The following is a 20,825-nucleotide window of genomic DNA, read 5'->3' on the forward strand; positions in this document are numbered from 1 at the left end:
CCTGTTCGTAGATGTTTGGCTATAATGAATTTGTATGTTGCAAGCACTATTTACACGGTTAGAATGCACTACTAAAACCATATTTCACGAAACAAAGCACTGGCTGCGCAATACTTACATACATGGTCAGACGTGTTTCAACTTGCAATCCCTCTCCTCCCCTGCTGGAAAACTGCAAAGCCATCAGACCATCAGGCAGTGAGTTACAAGGGCGCTTTGCGATTCTTGACCAAATACAACCTAACAATGAGCAGAAACTACACGAAAAATGCGATTGTAACAGCGGCTGTTGCAGAGGGCCCAAAACTGATCCATCCGAAGTTCTAGGTGAATCTTCATATTTCTCTCTTAAGGTTTGCAAAATTAAGCATAATTGCTAGTTACTTTATTTCATAAAAGTCATAGAAGTTCAACACTTTAGGCAACAAGGCATAAAGTGGCAAATGAAAGAATTAAGAAGTCGTGGTTCTAGTGTTAACCACATTTCATTTACAATAGAAGTCTTAACAAAGTTAACCAAATCATAGATGCCATGTGGTGATACTACAGATTTTTTATTTTAATGGTATACTTCTGCTAAGTATTTAAAACAATATCTTGTTCATGTTCTTCATTTACAACCAGTTCCTCCCCTTTGTGTGGACTTGTCAGGCCTTTGGAAAAACACTCTTTTAGGAATCAAAGTGGCTGGAGCACACAAATACAGGGTGTACATAAAGTCTGGGAACACTTTCAACTATTTATTGCACAAAAACTAAATATTGTACAGATGTCATAAATATTGCATTTTGAAGAGAAACTCTGAAAGTTTTTTTTTTTTTTAATACAAACATTTGATATGCAAACTATGAATGATCCAGCAGACGTCAATACGGTAATCGAATTCTTGCCATACCCATCCCAGCATGGCATCGTTGACTGTGGCAGTCCCTTCCCATATTCTCTCCTTGAGCTCTGCTACTTCACATGGGTAGAGGCGGCACATACACCAGATCTTTAATGTGACCCCACAGAAAAAAGTCACATGGAGTGAGATCTGGTGATCGGGGAGGCCATTTCATGAAAGAGCTGTCTCCTTTTGGCAGCTCCATGTTCAGGTGCTTATGAACTTCACGATGAAAATGGGATGGAGCCCCATCCTGCTGAAAGATGAACGGAGAGTCTGATTGCATTTGAGGCATCAGCCATTGCTGCAACATGTCCAAGGAGGAATATCCAATGACAGTGATCTTGGTGAAGAAGAATGGCCCGTACAGTTTTTGACGTGACAAGGCACAAAAAACATTTACCTTTCGGGAATCATGCTCAAGTTCAATTCATTCATGTGGATGCTTTGTACCCCAGATTTGACAATTATGCCTGTTCACTTTCCCATTAGTGTGAAAAGTGGCTTTGTCGCTAAAAATTAAGTGATCCACAGTGCCATCCCCATCCTCATTCAGTTGTTGCAACTGCGAACAAAACTAAAAATGCTTGTCCTTGTTGTCGTTGAGCTTCTGCACTAGCTCCAATTTGAATGGTTTCATAGACAGCTTCTGTCGCAGGACTTTCCACACTGTCATTGGAGCCATTTCGAGTTCACGGGATGCACGACACTCTGATTTCTTTGGACTCCTTATTTTTATGTGTCTTTACGCACTCCACATTCACTTCACTCGCACTGGGACATCTACTTCTCTTTGCTGGGCACAAACAACCTGTCATAACAAATTTGTTGTGCCAGTGGTAAATGGCCTTCTTTGTTAGTGGCTTCTTATCATATATGTTTCTAAACATCCGTTGAGCAGCTGTAGTACACTTGTTTTTGTCAAACTCCAACACACAGAAAGCTCGCTCCGCACCTGAACTCGCCATGTTTGGCGACTAGCGCTGACTATCGGCAAATTACCAAACTAAGCTGTGGTGGTATACAGAAAAAAAAAGAACTTTCAGGGTTTCTCTTCAAAATGACATATGTATGATGTCTGTACAATGTTTGGCTCTTGTGCAGTAAATAATTGAAAGTGTACCTGGACTTTATGTACATCCTGTACTTTAAAGCGGCAATGGCCTTGCAGCAGTGGATACACCGGTTCCCGTCAGATCACCGAAGTTAAGTGCTGTTGGCCGTGGCCGACACTTGGATGGGTCACCATCCGGGTCGCCATGAGCTGTTGCCATTTTTCGGGGTGCACTCAGCCTCATGATGCCAATTGAGAAGCTACTCAACTGAATAGTAGTGGCTCTGTTCAAAGAAAACTATTGTAATGACTGGGAGAACAGTGTGCTGACCACACGCCCCTCCTATCCACATCCTCAGCTGAGAATGACACGGCGGTTGGATGGTCCCGGTGGGCCACTTGTCGCCTGAAGACGGAGCGCTAACTAACTAACCGCTCTTTAAAGCAGCATTGGACAAAGATCACTTGGACTTCTGGTACTTCTTCCAAAAAGCTAGTGGATTAGATTTCTCTTCTATTCCTGTATATTTTGAACAAGTAGACAAACACATCCAATTGTGCCTTAGTAAATCTCTCTGATGCTAACTAGTTTTGCTTTTCTGTTCCATGGGAAAGTCTAGGTCTTCTTCTTCTTCTTCACTTGTGTTTCAGCTTTCTATACTTGAGCTGCTACATGATCCACCACAACAGTGCCCTTCTCCTTGACATTTTTAGTTCTTACGACTACTGCAAAACCGTTCTTTTTGAACTGAGTGGTCAAAATAGTCACTCTGGCACAGATGACAGTGCTGTCTTCTTCATAAGGTGTCATCTGTTTTTAGCAGGGACTCCAATATGTGAGGGGTGTTTGAAAAGTCCGTGCAAAAATAAAAGCTACTCACATGTTTGGGGAAAACCTTTTTTATTTTTCGACATAGTCTCCTTTTAGACTTATACACTTCGTCCAACGCTGTTTCAATTTATTGATCCCTTCTGAATAATAGGAATTGTCCAAGTCTGCAAAATAGCTGTTAGTTGCTGCAATAACCTCTTCGTTTGAATAAAATCTTTGTCCTGCCAGCCATTTCTTCAAATTGGGGAACAAATAGTAGTCCGAGGGAGCCAAGTCTGGAGAATAGGGGGGATGTGAACAAGTTGGAATCCTATTTCCATTAATTTTATGACAACAACTGTTGAGGTGTGCGCTGGTGCATTGTCATGATGGAAAAGTACTATTTTGCAGTCCAATCACCGGCGTTTTTCTTGCAGCTCAGTTTTCAAACGGTCCAATAATGATGAATAACGTGCACCTGTAATAGTTTTACCCTTTTCCAGATGGTTGATGAGGATTATTCCTTGTGAATCCCAAAAGACAGTCGCCATAACTATTCCGGCTGAAGGAATGGTCTTCATCTTTTTTTGCTGCAGATTCTCCCTTGGTAACCTATTGTTTAGATTGTTGTTTGGTCTCAGGAGTATAGTAATGTATCCATGTTTCATCCACAGTGACGAAACGATGCTTAAAGTCCTGCGAATTCTTCCTGAACAGCTGAAAAACATCCTTGCAACACTTCACATGATTCCGTTTTTGGTGAAGCGTGAGAATTCCTGGAACCCATTTCGCGGATAGCTTTCTCATGTCCAAATGTTTACACCAAATATTATGTACCCATTCATTTGAGATGCCCACAGCACTAGCAATCTCACGCACCTTAACTCTTCTGTCATCCATCACCATATCATGGATTTTCTCAATGATTTCTGAAGTCGTAACCTCCACAGGGCATCCAGAACATTCAGCATCACTTGTGCCCAGAAGGCAACCACTTATAAACTGTTATAAATGAAGGTGTAGAGTCACTGTAATGTTTATAAAGCTTCTCTTAGTCTCCTGAGGTGTTTTGTCTTTCGTAAAGTAATGTTTCATCATCACACAAAATTCTTTTTCATCCATTTTTTGACAATCACCCGACTTCCTTGATTGACACAAATGCCAAACACAAAGAAATAGGCCAATATGGCTGAAACTTGGTGTGCGTTCTTTCCAAAGATGCTACTAACTAAACATGACCTCGATACGTGCTGGTGGTGCCATCTCTCGGACTTTGCATGGACTTTTCAAATGCCCCTCGTAGATATTTTCTCAAAGCAGTAGTAGTTGGGGATGTGTCTGTTACTGCTTCTTGGCAGTCTTGGACCAATGTGGCCACAATGTAGGATGTTTTGAATAGCTGTCCAGACATTTCATCTCATAACTTGAGTAGAGATTCCAGTAGAGGAAGGCAGCCTTCCAGAATGATCTACCCTTCTGTCACCAGAATGTCACAGTTGACATATGAAAAAAGGGTGTAATGTCTGCTGTATCCATGGTATCCTTGATAAAGCCATATGTGTCCCCCTGCATCATTCTAATTGGCAAGTACCTCAGGTAGATCAGCCATCATTGGCCGTATGTGTGTTTGATGAGCTCATGTTTTTGAGGTCGGGACTGGTGAGTGCTGCAATTCCTCTTTAACCATGAGGCCTTGGCATACTACAGTGACCTTCATGCAGCACAGTGGTGGAACATTGTGTGCCATAGTGACTGTGGATCTTGGTTTAACTGCCTGGACCATGAGGACAACATAAACACCTAAGAAAATAAAAACTCCAATCTCAAAGTGTGCTTCATGCTGATAAGACTCTTAGCAGCTGAGGCAGAACAGCTGTTTGTGGACAACCTCTGGAGAACCTGCTGAACCTCAGAAGTACAAGGCTTACCCAGCCAAGTGGAGCTCAGTTTGGGTAGACCCTTAATTCGCTAGCTGCTTGTGTGCCCAAAGTGGAACCATTGAACTTTTCCAACTGAACTCCTATGTGAATGAGTGTACTGCTAGTGGATATCAACACCCCACCCAACAAGAAGGCTCATGTAGCCAGTCCTCCTGAAGCAAGAATTATTCAGAACACTTCAGTTCATGCTGCTAGATAGAATGTATTTTTAATAGTTAGAAAGAAAACCTTCGAGAAAGTTTCACCTTTCTTCATTCTGGTTGTGTGGAGGCACCTTATAGTCTGTGAAGCCATTGAGAAATGGAACAGTGTTGGTTGGAATATCTAGTTCCGAGCAAGCAACATGCTTCCAGGCAGCTAAATGCATTGGGTAAAGTGACGTCAAAACAGAGCCACACAACTCCTTGAACTACAGCAAAGATTTTTTGTCATGAAAGGGTATTGTAGGTATTCCCAAAGAACAACTGACATACATGGGCTCAAGAAGGTGTGATTGACATACAAAATATTATGAAAAGGGTAGACGGCAAACTGGTAGAAAGAAAAGCACTGCCATTCTGGCCGCAGAGGGGCCAATCAGGCCTGACTAACTGCAGTATCATCCTCAGTCAATGCCATGACAGATGCTGTCTGGAGGGTTGTGGGTTCAGCACATTGCTCTTACAGCCATTGTTGGGTTAGCACACATTGTGCCGCTACTTCTCATTCAAGTAGCCCTCAGGCTGAGTGGTCGCTATTCCAGTCCTCCCACCAAGGAAAAATTCCTGGCAGTATCAGGAATCGCAGCTGGGTCCCCTGCCTATAAGTCAGCTGACCCTCAACTATGGAGGCTGATGAACTGGTAAAAATAGATGCCTTTATTGTTCCATTTAGCAGCACACCACCTCCAGAGTTCATCAAACCAGCTTTCATTCACTTTAAGATGAGACCTCACATAGCCTACCCAATTGACTCTTTTAAATGCAAGTCCTTTGTAAGGGAGAAGCTACTTGCAGCAATTGTGGTAGGCTAGTGCTGCCCACGAAGGGGTCATTTGTTCATCCTCCAAGTACATTAATTGCTCTGGGGATCATCCTGTCTGGAATAGAAACTACCTTGTGTACCTTGAAGGAAGGAAGGAAGGAAGATAAAGGATGTTGTAACTTGCATAGTGAGAGGATAGCATTAACAAAAAACTTTGTGGCATAAGTGCAGCATACCATGATGTATTGCACCCACAAAAAACACCAGATGTCAACTTTACTGGTGATCAGAGAGTCTTAAAGCTCAGTCAGGAACAAAACAGAAATGGTAAGAGTGTGACAGAATGGAGAGTTCAGAATACTTGTGCAATGCAAGTGGTGGCTGAATAAACCAGTCTGGGCTAATGCTAGCGTTTGATTGTTTTTGGAGTCCGCTTTGGTCACAACAGGGGAGCTACGACACTGGAGGCAATGCCCAATGGTACCAACACTCTCACTGCTTGCAGTGGAGTCATGGATCACTCAGACTTTCGGCCACAAACAACTCATCATGCGTTCTGGTGGGCATACCAAACATGACCTGAAAACAACAGCATGTATTTTGTTTGGTGAGACATAAAAGATCTATAAAGCAATACGACCTCCCACTCTCGCCACTTCATTTGCTTCAGATCTCAAAAAGCCTATTCAGAAAGCTGATGTTTCTTCAAATGGAAGTAAATAGTGCCAGCACCAATACTTGGGTAAGAGCAGTTGTAAGCTGCTTTTATTGTGAATACTATATAACTCCCTCCAGATAATCAGAGAACACCAGGTTACTGACATTATAGAGCTCCCAACACCTCAAAAGGCAGTCTTCAGTAAACAGTCCAGCAGTGCCATGAATGTTCCTCTGAAGTCTCCTCTGACAAACAAACCAAAGGGGAATCATCAACCACAGAAAAAGACAGGTCATTAACTATCAGACTGTGTGGATCTCATTCCGTTTGGTGGTTCTAATAATTACACTTCTGAGACAGCGATATACAAAATGTGCTTGGGACAACAATTAGCCCCTTCACTAAACCTCCAAACATGGCAGAATCCTCACACTTGTGGATAGAAAGGGTGAAAGATGAGCCTCACAAACATAATGTCTGCCATAGTATAATCAGTTGGTTCAGTACACTTGTGGAGAAAGTAAAACTTGTAGCATAAGAAAATCCCCTATGCTTTTGTTTACAGGAAACACATTTTAAACTTGACTGACAGTCATATGCTATGAGGTTGTACTGTCCACCACAAAGATGGCATGATGGGGGGAAAGGGCCAAAGAAGGGTAAACATGTTTGCGTGTGACAAACACCACTCCTCTACTGTGTCCTTGGTTACTGACCTGCAAGCAGTTACAGCTGAAATTCTTGTCAGTCAAAGGATTACTATATGCCCTCCGTACTGACCACCACAAAAGGCAATAGTTCCTGAGGCTCACACTGATCTTATAGAACAAGTCCCTCATTCATTTTGCTACTGGGAGACTTCAACACCCATAATGTATTATAGGGCTCAAACTCTGATTGCCCTGGGTCGAGTTTTAGGGAGCCTCGTGATGTTTTAGGAGCTGGATGTCCCCAACATAGATAGTTTACAGGATATGTATTCATAATTAGTTTTAAAATTAATGGACACGTTATTCTTTTAGGTCCTTCTGGAGGAAGCTGCCTTATCGAAGACACCTTTAGTGTTGGGCGGGAGGATTTGTGTGCCTCAATGATGTTGAGGGCTATGCTGGTGGTACATAGCTACTGGCAAGGTCACCCAAGCTGGAAAGGCCGCAGCAGAAGGGTTTGACAAAAAGCGTCCGACAACTTAGGGAAGGGAGGGCTCTGTTTTCCTCAGGGAGCTATGCCAGCAGTTGTTGAGTATGGGTACAAGACCCCGGGTTTCCCTATGTGGGAGACTGGTCATTGCTACCATACCTCTTCTAACTCTGCATTCTTCAGGCACCATTGCTAGGCCCAGTGGTGGATCATTGTGTGTCTTGGGGAAAGATGGTTTTGGCTTCACTGGACTTTAAGGAGGGTACACACCTCTATTGAAAGGGGGGGGGGGGGGGGAGGAAACTTAACCTCAAGGTTTGCTACATGCTGATGAGATGAATGGCTTTTGAGCTAAAACAATCTCTAGTGATGTAACCTCTGGGGCACCTGCTGCCCCCATTGTATAAAGCTTGCTTAGGCATGTGGAGCTCTATCTGGGTCAATATTTGTTTCCGTAGTCACTCATGGGATCCCTGTGGAGCAACTTCAGTTCAAATCTACTCCTGACGTACAGGTGTACCATCAGCTAGCTCCTACAGACTCAAGTATGAGTACATGCACATGCCAGTGTAGTACATGCACATGCCAGTGTACCTGTGGGGGGGAAAGTTACACTTGAAGCTGAAATCATTCGGAAGCCATCGACCACACTCTTGGAATCTCAGCCTAGTACTATTGCACACTCTCAGGAACCCATTAAGCCGTCCTCTCTATCTATACAAGCAACTCCTCCCATTACGTGAGGAAAAAGGCACACAAAAGTTATTTTAAATCAAAGAAAGTGGCAGCTAAACCATTGTATCAGTGAGCTCTCTCTTTCCAATGGTGATTTTACTGTTAAGAATACTGATACCTGCATGGAGGTACCGGAGAGCCAGGCACTGTCAAATGTCCCCCCTGATCTCTCGGGTAAATCACCACCACTGAGGGATAACAACAAGTACAACCATCACTAATCAGGGGTTCCCCCAGGGACTTCTCTGTTGCAGCAGAATATAAATGAATGCCGATTGCATTTGGAAGAATTACAGTTCCTGGCCCGAGAGAGAGAGAGTTTCACATCTGTTTATAGGAAACTCATTTTAAAGTCACCAGAACACCTGTGTTAAGGAGCCACACCCCTACACAAGGATGATGTTGCTTGAGACAGTGCTGGGGATCGAAGGGCTGTTTTTGTTGATTACAGATGCCACTCCTCTCCTTTCCCTCTTATCAAGGCCACACAAGAAGTTACAGTGGAAGCCAAAGTGACCAACAGATTGCTCCCCACTCATTCCTTCTCAAGGGAGACTTTAGTGCACAGGTTGTGCTTTGGGGCTAGGCTACCACTCACTCCCAGAGTCAAATTATTGAGCGAGTCATCCACTGAGAGAGTGTCTTGTCATCTCACCAGACTTGAAAATACACTCTTTCCTACATCTACAGGGTCATCTTCAGTGATTGACCTTTGTTTTTCTCCCCAGCTATTGCAGAGGTGGTGAAGAAGAAAGCTAGAACCAAGACATCCATTTTACACAGAATCAGCACATCCAGACTATGTTGGTATGGGCATGTTATGCTCTACATATGACAAAAAAATCAGTAACTAGCATAACAATTGATTTTTGGATGATGTTATTTATAACAAATGTTCAACATGGCAGCCATCAGTCATTTAGGGACAATGTTGTGAACAGCACTGTACAGCATATCAATTGGTATGTGAGATATTACCATTGGATGTTGTCCTTTAGAACGCCTGATAAGGCCAGATGGTTTCAGTAGACTTGCAACGGTAACTCCACGACCAGTAATCACACGGATTGAGGTCAGAGGACCTGGGAGCCCAAACATGATGGAAGTGCAGCTCAGCATGCAATCATCACCAATGATGTTGGCAAGAGATTTTCACACATCTACATCTACATCTACATCCACATCTACATGATTACTCTGCAATTCACATTTAAGTGCTTGGCGGAAAGCGCACGGGAAAAACGAACACCTAAACCTTTCTGTTCAAGCTCTGATTTCTCTTGTTTTATTTTGATGATCATTCTTACCTATGCAGGTTGGGCTCAACAAAATATTTTCGCATTCGGAAGAGATCGTTGGTGACTGAAATTTCGTAAATAGATCTCGCCGCGACGAAAAACGTCTTTGCTTTAATGACTTCCATCCCAACTGCCGCACTCTCCCCCCTATTACGTGATAATACAAAACGAGCTGCCCTTTCTTGCACACTTTCGATGTCCTCCGTCAATCTCACCTGGTAAGGATCCCACACCGCGCAGCAATATTCTAACAGAGGACGAACGAGTGTAGTGTAAGCTGTCTCTTCAGTGGACTTGTTGCATCTTCTAAGTGTCCTGCCAATGAAACGCAACCTTTGGCTCGCCTTCCCCACAATATTATCTATGTGGTCTTTCCAACTGAAGTTGTTCGTAATTTTAACACCCAGGTACTTAGTTGAATTGACAGCCTTGAGAATTGTACTATTTATCGAGTAATCGAATTCCAACAGATTTCTTTTGGAACTCATGTGGATCACCTCACACTTTTCATTATTTAGCGTCAACTGCCACCTGCCACGCCATACAGCAATCTTTTCTAAATCGCTTTGCAACTGATACTGGTCTTCGGATGACCTTACTAGACGGTAAATTACAGCATCATCTACGAACAACCTAAAAGAACTGCTCAGATTGTCACCCAGGTCATTTATATAGATCAGGAACAGCAGAGGTCCCAGGACGCTTCCCTGGGGAACACCTGATATCACTTCAGGTTTACTCGATGATTTGCCATCTATTACTACGAACTGCGACCTTCCTGACAGGAAATCATGAATCCAGTCGCACAACTGAGACGATACCCCATAGGCCCGCAGCTTGATTAGAAGTTGCTTGTGAGGAACGTTGTCAAAAGCATTCCGGAAATCTAGAAATACGGAATCATCTTGAGATCCCCTGTCGATAGCGGCCATTACTTCGTGCGAATAAAGAGCTAGCTGCATTGCACAAGAACAATGTTTTCTGAAACCATGATGATTATGTATCAATAGATCGTTCCCTTCGAGGTGATTCATAATGTTTGAATACAGTATATGCTCCAAAACCCTACTGCAAACCGATGTCAATGATATAGATCTGTAATTCGTTGGATTACTCCTACTACCCTTCTTAAACACTGGTGCGACCTTCGCAATTTTCCAATCTGTAGGTACAGATCTATCGGTGAGCGAGCGGTTGTATATGATTGCTAAGTAGGGAGCTATTGTATCAGTGTAATCTGAAATGAACCTAATTGGTATACAATCTGGACCTGAAGACTTGCCCGTATCAAGCGATTTGAGTTGCTTCGCAACCCCTAAGGTATCTACTTCTAAGAAACTCATGCTAGCAGCTGTTCATGTTTCAAATTCAGGAATATTCCATTCGTCTTCCCTGGTGAAGGAATTTCGGAAAACTGCGTTCAATAACTCCGCTTTAGCGGCACAGTCGTCGGTAACAGTACCATCGTCACTGCGCAGTGAAGGTATTGACTGTATCTTGCCGCTTGTGTACTTTACATACGACCAGAATTTCTTTGGATTTTCTACCAAATTTAGAGACAATGTTTCATTGTGGAACCTATTAAAGGCATCTCGCATTGAAGTCCGTGCCAAATTTCGCGCGTCTATAAATTTTAGCCAATCTCGGGATTTCGCGTTCTTCTGAACTTTGCATGCTTTTTCCGTTGCCTCTGCAACAGTGTTCAGACCTGTTTTGTGTACCATGGGGGATCAGTTCCATCTCTTACCAATTTATGGGGTATGGATCTCTAAATTGCTGTTGCTACTATATCTTTGAATTTGAGCCACATCTCGTCTACATTTGCATAGTCAGTTCGGAAGGAATGGAGATTGTCTCTTAGGAAGGCTTCTAGTGACACTTTATCTGCTTTTTTAAATAAAATTATTTTGTGTTTGTTTCTGGTGGATTTGGAAGAAACGGTATTGAGCCTAGCTACAACAACCTTGTGATTACTAATCCCTGTATCAGTCATGATGCTCTCTATTAGCTCTGGATTGTTTGTGGCTAAGAGGTCAAGTGTGTTTTCACAACCATTTACAATTCGCGTGGGTTCGTGGACTAACTGCTCGAAATAATTTTCGGAGAAAGCATTTAGGACAATCTTGGAAGATGTTTTCTGCCTACCACCGGTTTTGAACAACATATCGAGGGAAGGTTGAAGTCCCCACCAACTAAAACCGTATGAGTGGGGTATTTATTCGTTACGAGACTCAAATTTTCTCAGAACTGTTCAGCAGCTATATCATCGGAGTCTGGGGGTCGGTAGAAGGAGCCAATTATTAACTTAGTTCAGCTGTTAAGTATAACTTCAACCCATACCAATTCGCACGAAGTATCTACTTCGACTTCACTACAAGATAAACCATTACTGACAGAGACAAACACTCCACCACCAATTCTGCCGTATCTATCTTTCCTGAACACCGTCTGAGGCTTCGTAAAAATTTCTGCAGAACTTATTTCAGGCTTTAGCCAGCTTTCTGTACCTATAACGATTTCAGCTTCTGTGCTTTCTATTAGTACTTGAAGCTCAGGGACTTTCCCAGTACAACTGCAACAATTTACAACTACAATTCCGATTGTTCCTTGATCCAAGCACGTCCTGTATTTGCCATGCACCCTTTGAGATTGCAGCCCACCCCGTACTTTCCCGAGGCCTTCTAACCTAAAAAACCGTCCAGTCCACGCCACACAGCCTCCGCTACCCGTGTAGCCGCCAGCTGAGTGTACTGAACTCCTGACCTATTCAGCGGAACCCGAAACCCCACCACCCTGTGGCGCAAGTCAAGGAATCTGCAGCCAACACGGTCGCAAAACCGTCTGAGCCTCTGATTCAGACCCTCCACCCGGCTCTGCACCAAAGGTCCACAGTCGGTTCTGTCAACGATGCTGCAGATGGTGAGCTCTGCCTTCATCTCGTAAGCAAGACCGGCAGCGTTCACCAAATCAGATAGCCGCTGGAATCCAGAGAGAATTTCCTCAGATCCAAAGCGACACAAGTCATTAGTGCTGACATGTGCCACCACCTGCAGCTGGCTGCACCCTGTGCTCTTCATGGCATTCGGAAGGACCCTTTCCGCATCAGGACTGACTCCACCCGGAATGCACACGGAGTGCACACTGGATTTTTTCCCCTCCTTAGCCGCCATATCCCTAAGGGGCCCCATTACGTGCCTAACATTGGAGCTCCCAACTACCAATAAGCCCACCCTCTGTGATTGCCCGGACCTTGAAGGCTGAGAATCGTCCTCTGAAACAGGGCAGGCAGCTGCATCTGGCTCAGCCAGAGACAGTACCTGAAACCTGTTTGTCAGACGCACCGGGGAGACTTTCTGATCAGCCTCCGGGGACATCTTTCGCTGCCTGCCACGCCTTGGAACGACCTCCCAATCAACCACAGGCGAGGGCTCAGCCCCACTGTGGGCAACAACCGGGGCAACCACAGCGGCAGACCAATCTGGGGACAGACGGGACGAGGTTGACATCCCCATGATACCCAAGTCTGGCTCCCCACAGTGGTGCCCATTGGCAACAGCCTGAAGCTGCGCGACCGAAGTCAGCGCCGCCTGCAGCTGTGAGCGAAGGGATGCCAACTCAGCCCTCATCCGAACACAGCAGTCACAGTCCTTGTCCATTCTAATCGATGTTGAACAACAGTTACTGAAACACGAGTCCGTGCCTAGATAATGCAAGGGAAACATGCAAAGAATGTGTGAACTAACCTGTACAAATGCCTAATGACTGCGCTACAATCTGCCTGAATTTATGATTACAGTAACTAAAACTCGAAATTACACCTCCTATACAAAACTCACACGCAATTTAAGTAAGAATCTATGAAGTAAACACACAAAAGAAGCTATATACGTATCTTTCTGCGCTGTCGATGTGCACCAACTGGGAGCACTGGTATCCACATACAGCTGTGTTTTAGACTGCTACATAAGCTCTTATTTGTATACTTTTCTTGTAATTATGATTAGCAGCATTTTATATCATTTAAGTTTGTAGAAAAGAGAAAAGGTGCTTATCAAAATGATACAGTGTGTAGAAATATGGGAAAGGCATGACCTCTGTGCATGACAGTTCTTGCTTTTCTTTTATAATAAAAAAGTATTAATCCCTTCTTATGTAGTGCAGATTTGGATCATTTCATTTATCAATAGTATCTATTTACTGCTGATATCACCATAGAGTTTTAAAAGTTGGAAAGCAAGTAACCACGCATTTTGTTCCTCTAATTGTAAGTGGAACAAAATTAATTTTGCTGTTTTTTCAACCTCTTACATGAAATTATTCAGTGAAGAAGAGAGAGAAGGTTCCATTAATATCATAGACTTGGTTTATAATGTGGTACTCCTTTCATTACTTACAAGGGAACCTCCCCATCGCACCCCCTCAGATTTAGTTATAAGTTGCACAGTGGATAGGCCTTGAAAAACTGAACACAGATCAATCTAGAAAACAGGAAGAAGTTGTGTGGAACTATGAAAAAATAAGCAATATATACAAACTGAGTAGTCCATGTGCAAGATAGGCAACATCAAGGAGTGTGTTGGCTCAGGAGAGCCGTGGCCCCGTGGTTAAGGTGAGCAGCTGTGGAACCAGAGGTCCTTGGTTCAGGTCTGCCCTCTAGTGAAAAATTTTAATTTTTTATTTTCAGACAATTATTATCTGTCCGTCCATTATGTTTTCATCACTATTTTGGGAGTGGATATCACATCCACAAGAACTCCTAAATCGGGCAAGGTAGAAGAATCTTTTTACCCATTCGCCATTCGACAACATATTCCTGTCATGTGACGCACATGCTGTCACCAGTGTCGTATAGAATATATCAGACGTGTTTTCCTGTGGAGGAATCGGTTGACCTATGACCTTGCGATCAAATGTTTTCGGTTCCCATCCTTTCGTCTACTAATCGCACGGTTTTGCGGTGCGGTCGCAAAACACAGACACTTAACTTATTACAGTGAACAGAAACGTCAATGAACGAACGGACAGATCATAACTTTACAAAAATAAATAAAGTAATGTAGTCACTCGAGGGAAGACTTGAACCAAGGACCTCTTGTTCCACAGCTGCTCACGCTAACCACGGGACCACGGCGTTCCTGGGCTGAGACTATCCTTAATGTTGCCTATCTTGCACATGGGCTACTCAGTTTGTATATTTTGCTTATTTTTTTCATAGTTCCACACAACTTCTTCCTGTTTTCTCGACTGATCTGTGTTCCGTTTTTCAAGGCCTATACACTGTGCCAACTTATAACTAAATCTGAGGGGGGGTGCGATGGGGAGGTTCCCTTGTTAGTAAATTCACTATCCAGGGACTAATGATGGGAATTAAATACTAGTAAGTTGATGTAAAGCTGTGCAAAGTGTATAGTAAAGTGAGCACTATCCTTCCTTCACTTAAATTTCCCATGTAACACTGAAAATTTTTAAGCTTACATTACACTGGCTGTAGATAAGTTTCCTGAGAAATTAATACTAGTAAGGCTTCAAATACATTTCATTTATGAACTGTTGAAATATTTACACCTATGTTTCTTATTTACAGTTGTGTTTGTGGCACTGATCATGATAACACTACCAATGGAGCACCTAATCACATTTTATATGCATCTCTTGAGTGCAACATTGCTTGCTGTCTCTAAAGCTTATTCACTTCACTATGTGATTAAGGAGACATCAGAACCTGGAAATGAAGCTGAAACTGGCACTTCCACACGGAATTTTGAAGCACTGCTGTTCCACGTATGTGTGTCGGCAGCCATAACATCACTGTTGGACTTGGAAGGGAACAGCCATCGCACCCTACTAGCTGCCTATACTCTGCCACCATCAGCCCGAATTGTGGGGGCACCAGTATATTGTCTCCCTACACTTCACTTCTGTGCAAATATTACTATTGGAGTATGGTTTCTTAGTTACGTACTTGTGAAACTTCCAGATTTGTTTGCACATTTTGTCCATCTCTACCGTTTTGTAGTTTTTGGGGGACGCGTCTTTTATGTCCCTGTAATTGTGTGGCAGCAGTATTATCTAATGCAGCAGCTGTTCATTTTCTGGTGTTTGCTTGTTGTGGTGCAGCTCTACAGTTACTGCAACCCACAGGTAAGTTGGACAAACTTATTATCTCCTGTGTTAAAAATACAGTTCAGATTGTTGTTATTCTGATTGGTTATAACAATTAAATAGCATTTATTATAGGAGATAAAGGAGCGTTAGCTGAAATCACGAGATTTGTACATACTTTTTCTGCAGACAGTTTAGTTATTTAGTGATGGAAAACACAGTTACAAGTAACAATAGAAAGGAATTTTGTGAACACTGATAATGGAAGCCTTGCAAAAGTTGATGCATGTATGCTCCACCCATTTAGAGCGGCAATATATTCAGTGAAGGGCATTCTTTTCCCTGCTCCCTGCAACATCATTAAACTCATCCGAAACTAAGTATTTGAAGAACTTTTGCAAATCTGTTCATATATTATAAATAGATTGTTGATTGTCAGTCAAGAGCTATGATTCAAAGTACAATAAAATTATTCTTGGCAAAACTTAGTGCTGATTTCTTCTGTAGAAGACACTCAGCCAAGATGGTGCATCCAGCATGCATTCAGTGGTGCAATGGATAGCTTATCCAACTGCAAATAAATGAAGTCATGTTCAGAATCTGAAAGGGTTGTTTATTTTTAAAAGTTTTACATAAAATACAAAAATGGTGTAAATAAGAACTGACGGTAGCAGTTGTTTCTATTGTGGGATGTATTATATATAGCTTCACATTAGTCTTAGTATTCTGAGAAATGGACAACAGAGGATAAATGCACTTACTTTGCCAACAAACAATTCACTTGTTTTCAAAGCTTTGCTAGTGATGAAGATACACCCACAGTACAGTGAGGTGTACGATGATGAGGTTATACAGAGAGATATAAAGCTGTCACAATGCTAATTCACAGTGATATCTTGTTTTGGAATTTGTTGTTGTTGTTGTTGTGGTCTTCAGTCCTGAGACTGGTTTGATGCAGCTCTCCATGCTACTCTATCCTGTGCAAGCTTCATCATCTCCCAGTACCTACTGCAACCTACATCCTTCTGAATCTGCTTAGTGTATTCATCTCTTGGTCTCCCCCCCTACGATTTTTACCCTCCACGCTGCCCTCCAATACTAAATTGGTGATCCCTTGATGCCTCAGAACATGTCCTACCAACCGATCCCTTCTTCTGGTCAAGTTGTGCCACAAACTTCTCTTCTCGCCGATCCTATTCAATACTTCCTCATTAGTTATGTGATCTACCCATCTAATCTTCAGCATTCTTCTGTAGCACCACATTTCGAAAGCTTCTATTCTCTTCTTGTCCAAACCATTTACTGTCCATGTTTCACTTCCATACATGGCTACACTCCATACAAATACTTTCAGAAATGACTTTCTGACACTTAAATCTATACTCGATGTTAACAAATTTCTCTTCTTCAGAAACGCTTTCCTTGCCATTGCCAGTCTACATTTTATATCCTCTCTACTTCGACCATCATCAGTTATTTTGCTCCCCAAATAGCAAAACTCCTTTACTACTTTAAGTGTCTCATTTCCTAATCTAATACCCTCAACATCACCCAACTTAATTCGACTACATTCCATTATCCTCGTTTTGCTTTTGTTGATGTTCATCTTATATCCTTCCTTCAAGACACCATCCATTCCGTTCAACTGCTGTTCCAAGTCCTTTGCTGTCTCTGACAGAATTACAATGTCATCGACGAACCTCAAAGTTTTTATTTCTTCCCCATGGATTTTAATACCTACTCCGAATTTTTCTTTTGTTTCCTTTACTGCTTGCTCAATATACAGATTGAATAACATTGGGGAGAGGCTACAACCCTGTCTCACTCCCTTCCCAACCACTGCTTCCCTTTCATGTCCCTCGACTCTTATAACTGCCATCTGGTTTCTGTACAAATTGTAAATAGCCTTTCGCTCCCTGTATTTTACCCCTGCCACCTTTAGAATTTGAAAGAGACTATTCCAGTCAACATTGTCAAAAGCTTTCTCTAAGTCTACAAATGCTAGAAATGTAGGTTTGCCTTTCCTTAATCTTTCTTCTAAGATAAGTCGTAAGGTCAGTATTGCCTCACGTGTTCCAGTATTTCTACGGAATCCAAACTGATCTTCCCCAAGGTCGGCTTCTACTAGTTTTTCCATTCGTCTGTAAAGAATTCATGTTAGTATTTTGCAGCTGTGGCTTATTAAACTGATTGTTCGGTAATTTTCACATCTGTCAACACCTGCCTTCTTTGGGATTGGAATTATTATATTCTTCTTGAAGTCTGAGGGTATTTCGCCTGTTTCATACATCTTGCTCACCAGATGGTAGAGTTTTGTCAGGACTGGCTCTCCCAAGGCCGTCAGTAGTTCCAATGGAATGTTGTCTACTCCCGAGGCCTTGTTTCGACTCAGGTCTTGCAGTGCTCTGTCAAACTCTTCACGCAGTATCGTATCTCCCATTTCATCTTCATCTACATCCTCTTCCATTTCCATAATATTGTCCTCAAGTACATCGCCCTTGTATAGACCCTCTATATACTCCTTCCACCTTTCTGCTTTCCCTTCTTTGCTTAGAACTGGGTTTCCATCTGAGCTCTTGATGGTTATACAAGTGGTTCTCCTCTCTCCAAAGGTGTCTTTAATTTTTCTGTAGGCAGTATCTATCTTAACCCTAGTGAGATAAGCCTCTACATCCTTACATTTGTCCTCTAGCCATCCCTGCTTAGCCATTTTGCACTTCCTGTCGATCTCATTTTTGAGACGTTTGTATTCCTTTTTGCCTGCTTCATTTACTGCATTTTTATATTTTCTCCTTTCATCAATTAAATTCAATATTTCTTCTGTTACCCAAGGATTTCTACTAGCCCTCGTCTTTTTACCTACTTGATCCTCTGCTGCCTTCACTACTTCATCCCTCAAAGCTACCCATTCTTCTTCTACTGTATTTCGTCAATTGTTCCATTATGCTCTCCCTGAAACTCTGTACAACCTCTGGTTCTTTCAGTTTATCCAGGTCCCATCTCCTTAAATTCCCACCTTTTTGCAGTTTCTGCAGTTTTAATCTACAGTCCATAACCAATAGATTGTGGTCAGAGTCCACATCTGCCCCTGGAAATGTCTTACAATTTAAAACCTGGTTCCTAAATCTCTGTCTTACCATTATATAATCTATCTGATACCTTTTAGTATCTCCAGGGTTCTTCCATGTATACAACCTTCTATCATGATTCTTAAACCACGTGTTAGCTATGATTAAGTTGTGCTCTGTGCAAAATTCTACCAGGCGGCTTCCTCTTTCATTTCTTAGCCCCAATCCATATTCACCTACTACGTTTCCTTCTCTCCCTTTTCCTACTACTGAATTCCAGTCACCCATGACTATTAAATTTTCGTCTCCCTTCACTATCTGAATAATTTCTTTTATTTCATCATACATTTCTTCAATTTCTTCGTCATCTGCAGAGCTAGTTGGCATATAAACTTGTACTACTGTAGTAGGTGTGGGCTTCGTATCTATCTTGGCCACAATAATGCGTTCACTATGCTGTTTGTAGTAGCTTACCCGCATTCCTATTTTCCTATTCATTATTAAACCTACTCCTGCATTACCCCTATTTGATTTTGTGTTTATAACCCTGTAGTCACCTGACCAGAAGTCTTGTTCCTCCTGCCACCGAACTTCACTAATTCCCACTATATCTAGCTTTAACCTATCCATTTCCCTTTTTAAATTTTCTAACCTACCTGCCCGATTAAGGGATCTGACATTCCACGCTCCGATCCGTAGAACGCCAGTTTTCTTTCTCCTGATAACGACATCCTCTTGAGTGGTCCCCGCCCGGAGATCCGAATGGGGGACTATTTTACCTCCGGATTATTTTACCCAAGAGGACGCCATCATCATATACTCATACAGTAAAGCTGCATGCCCTCGGGAAGAATTACGGCTGTAGTTTCCCCTTGCTTTCAGCCGTTCGCAGTACCAGCACAGCGAGGCCGTTTTGGTTATTGTTACAAGGCCAGATCAGTCAATCATCCAGACTGTTGCCCTTGCAACTACTGAAAAGGCTGCTGCCCCTCTTCAGGAACCACACGTTTGTCTGGCCTCTCAACACATACCCCTCCTGTAGTAGCCACCAGAAAGATCGCGGGAGGCGCACGTTGGCACGGCGCGTCACGGACGGTAGTTGCTGCAAGTAGAGTCCCGGCCACCAGAGGGCACGCGAGAATTCAGACGCGACCTCTGCCGGCGTAACAACAAGGACAACAACAACAACAACTCCAGCAGCACGGGCCGTGCGCAGTCAGTCAACATCGGGCATGCCTAGGACACAGTCCCGGTCTACGCTAAGTGAAGTGCAACGTAAACGTGAACAGTGTTACTACACAATTGGCGACGAGTAGGGTCGTTCTTTCGCGTGTTGCGTCGTTGTTCCGGTTTCGCAGTTTCTCCACGTCATGGAGGATTTGGTGCGAGTTTTGGTTGCGCAGCAGACGGAACTCATGGCCACCATGAAACAAGTGCTTCCGGCGTTGCTCTCCACGCCGTCTGCTCCGGCGCAGTTCCCTCCTCCCTTTCCCCCGTATGACGAGACGGCGGAGGATTGGGACGCTTATGAACATCGCCTTCGGCAGCATTTCCAGGCGTTTCATGTCGCCGATGCGGAGGTATGTCGGGCTCTCTTCTTGTCTTGGATATCTCCCTCGCTGTATCAAGGTTTGCGGCAGCTAGCGCCGTTGCGGGAACCCTCGTCCTTGACTTTTGACGCATTGTGTTCGTTGCTGTCTTCATATTATCGCCGCCGCACGCATGTTGTGGCGGCTAGGGTCGAGTTCTATCAATGCAAGAAACAGCCCCATCAGTCTTACCGAGCGTGGGCCGCAACCCTGCACGGTCTTAGTCGCAAGTGTCATTTTGTCACGGAGCAGTCGCGAGAGTCGTATGCCCACGTTATGGTACGCGACGCCATTGTTCGTTCGGCCCCTGATAGGGAGGTCCGGCAACGGGCCCTGCAGTTAGAAGACACTTCCCTCGAGGAAGTACTGTCCATCGCTCAATCGTACGAAGTCTCTCACGCGGCAGGTCAACAGCTGGAAGCGTGGTGCGACGTCGCGGAGGTTCAGGGTGGCGCGGCCGCGTCCACTGTGTCCGGGGTGGACGACGTGCGAGCGGTACAATCCGGCCGTTACGGCCGCTCCCGCACGGCACGTAAACAGAATTCCGGCCGCCGGCCCCTGTTGCCGTCCTGTGCGTCGTG

General features: G+C 43.5%; 1 protein-coding gene across 1 annotated transcript in view; it reads left to right on the top strand.

Moving 5' to 3' along the window:
- LOC126252500 (RING finger protein 145-like) overlaps window positions 1-20,825 on the top strand; it is a 202,111-nt gene that overhangs the window by 25,160 nt on the left and 156,126 nt on the right. The window contains exon 3 of the mRNA XM_049953395.1: window positions 15,070-15,626. Within this exon, the coding sequence (XP_049809352.1) occupies window positions 15,070-15,626 (557 nt within the window). The remainder of the gene's footprint in view (window positions 1-15,069; window positions 15,627-20,825) is intronic.

This window comes from Schistocerca nitens, chromosome 4, assembly GCF_023898315.1.
Source record: "Schistocerca nitens isolate TAMUIC-IGC-003100 chromosome 4, iqSchNite1.1, whole genome shotgun sequence".
NCBI lineage: Eukaryota > Metazoa > Arthropoda > Insecta > Orthoptera > Acrididae > Schistocerca > Schistocerca nitens.